Genomic DNA, 962 nt, shown 5'->3' with positions numbered 1-962 from the left:
AATTCTGTCAAGGATAAAATCTGTAAATATGTATTTTGTCAATTTAAATATGAACTCAGAACATCATTCTGGAAAAAAGTGCACATATGTCGGTCGGCATAAAACAAATAGCAGGTCGCATCTATTAAAGCTGTATACAGTCGGTGTTCGGATGACATTATAGTATCATACATATTTACCTGATGGACAATTTTGCCAAAGGCTTCCTGTAGTTTACCATGAATGGTGGCTAACTTCTTGGCATCTCTGTTGGCTTCATGGACGGGGATCAGTACCTTGTACACTTCATTCACAGCCTCGTACATGCCAGCCTAATAGGAAAAAACAGAAATAATCGAAGAATGTTCAATCAGGATTTGGGATTAAAAAATGTCAATTCAGAACGGAACCACTTGTATGTTAACATATTCCAAGCATTCACACCAAAGAGAATGATGAAGCAGCTTGCTCCAAGAGTCCCACAAGCCCCAGCTCTGTAAAATATTTTCCCGAGCAGATGCCTTCCTCATCTGGTGACACCACATCATCCGAGACGGCAGATTCCTCCAGCACGTTGGATGAAATATTCTACAAGCAATAACACACATAAGTGCACAAGCTGGAAAAAAATCGGGATACTATACAGAACATACACATTTAGCATGCAAAAAATGTTGCTTGATGTCCTAACCTGGAAGGTCACGCAGCCCACAGGTAGATACTTGCGGTCCTCTAACATGCTCAGATATTCCGCAACCAAGGCAGCACTGTGCACTAAACACTGAGCAGCTTCAGCATGGTTGTTCCTCTCAGAGTGTTTTCCGGCCATATTCTGGAGCCAAGTAAGCCGCAAGTCTGGTGACGTCTGGTAACCCTTTGCAATCCTGCCGATGGAAAATGCCGCATTTTGACGACCATGAGGCAAAGTCTAAAGCAGGGGTCGGCAATCCAAAATGTTGAAGGAGCCATATTGGACAAAAAAA

The 962-nt window shown here is 42.5% G+C and overlaps 1 protein-coding gene across 1 annotated transcript; it reads right to left on the bottom strand.

Annotated features, from left to right (window-relative positions):
• Positions 1 to 38: 38 nt before the first annotated feature.
• On the bottom strand, positions 39 to 861 carry LOC109509263 (dedicator of cytokinesis protein 7-like). The gene is made up of 3 exons (XM_019859142.1): positions 671 to 861; positions 424 to 567; positions 39 to 311 (listed from the first exon to the last, which is right to left on the bottom strand). Exons 1-3 carry the CDS (start codon positions 806 to 808, stop codon positions 39 to 41), a joined length of 555 nt encoding a protein of 184 aa, XP_019714701.1. The 5' UTR covers positions 809 to 861.
• Between the last annotated feature and the right edge of the window lie 101 nt (positions 862 to 962).

Source organism: Hippocampus comes, unplaced genomic scaffold, assembly GCF_001891065.2.
Source record: "Hippocampus comes isolate QL1 unplaced genomic scaffold, H_comes_QL1_v1.1 C16834088, whole genome shotgun sequence".
Taxonomy (NCBI): Eukaryota; Metazoa; Chordata; class Actinopteri; order Syngnathiformes; family Syngnathidae; genus Hippocampus; species Hippocampus comes.
Note: the sequence above shows the minus strand (reverse complement) of the source record. Positions and strands in the feature narration are given on the sequence as shown.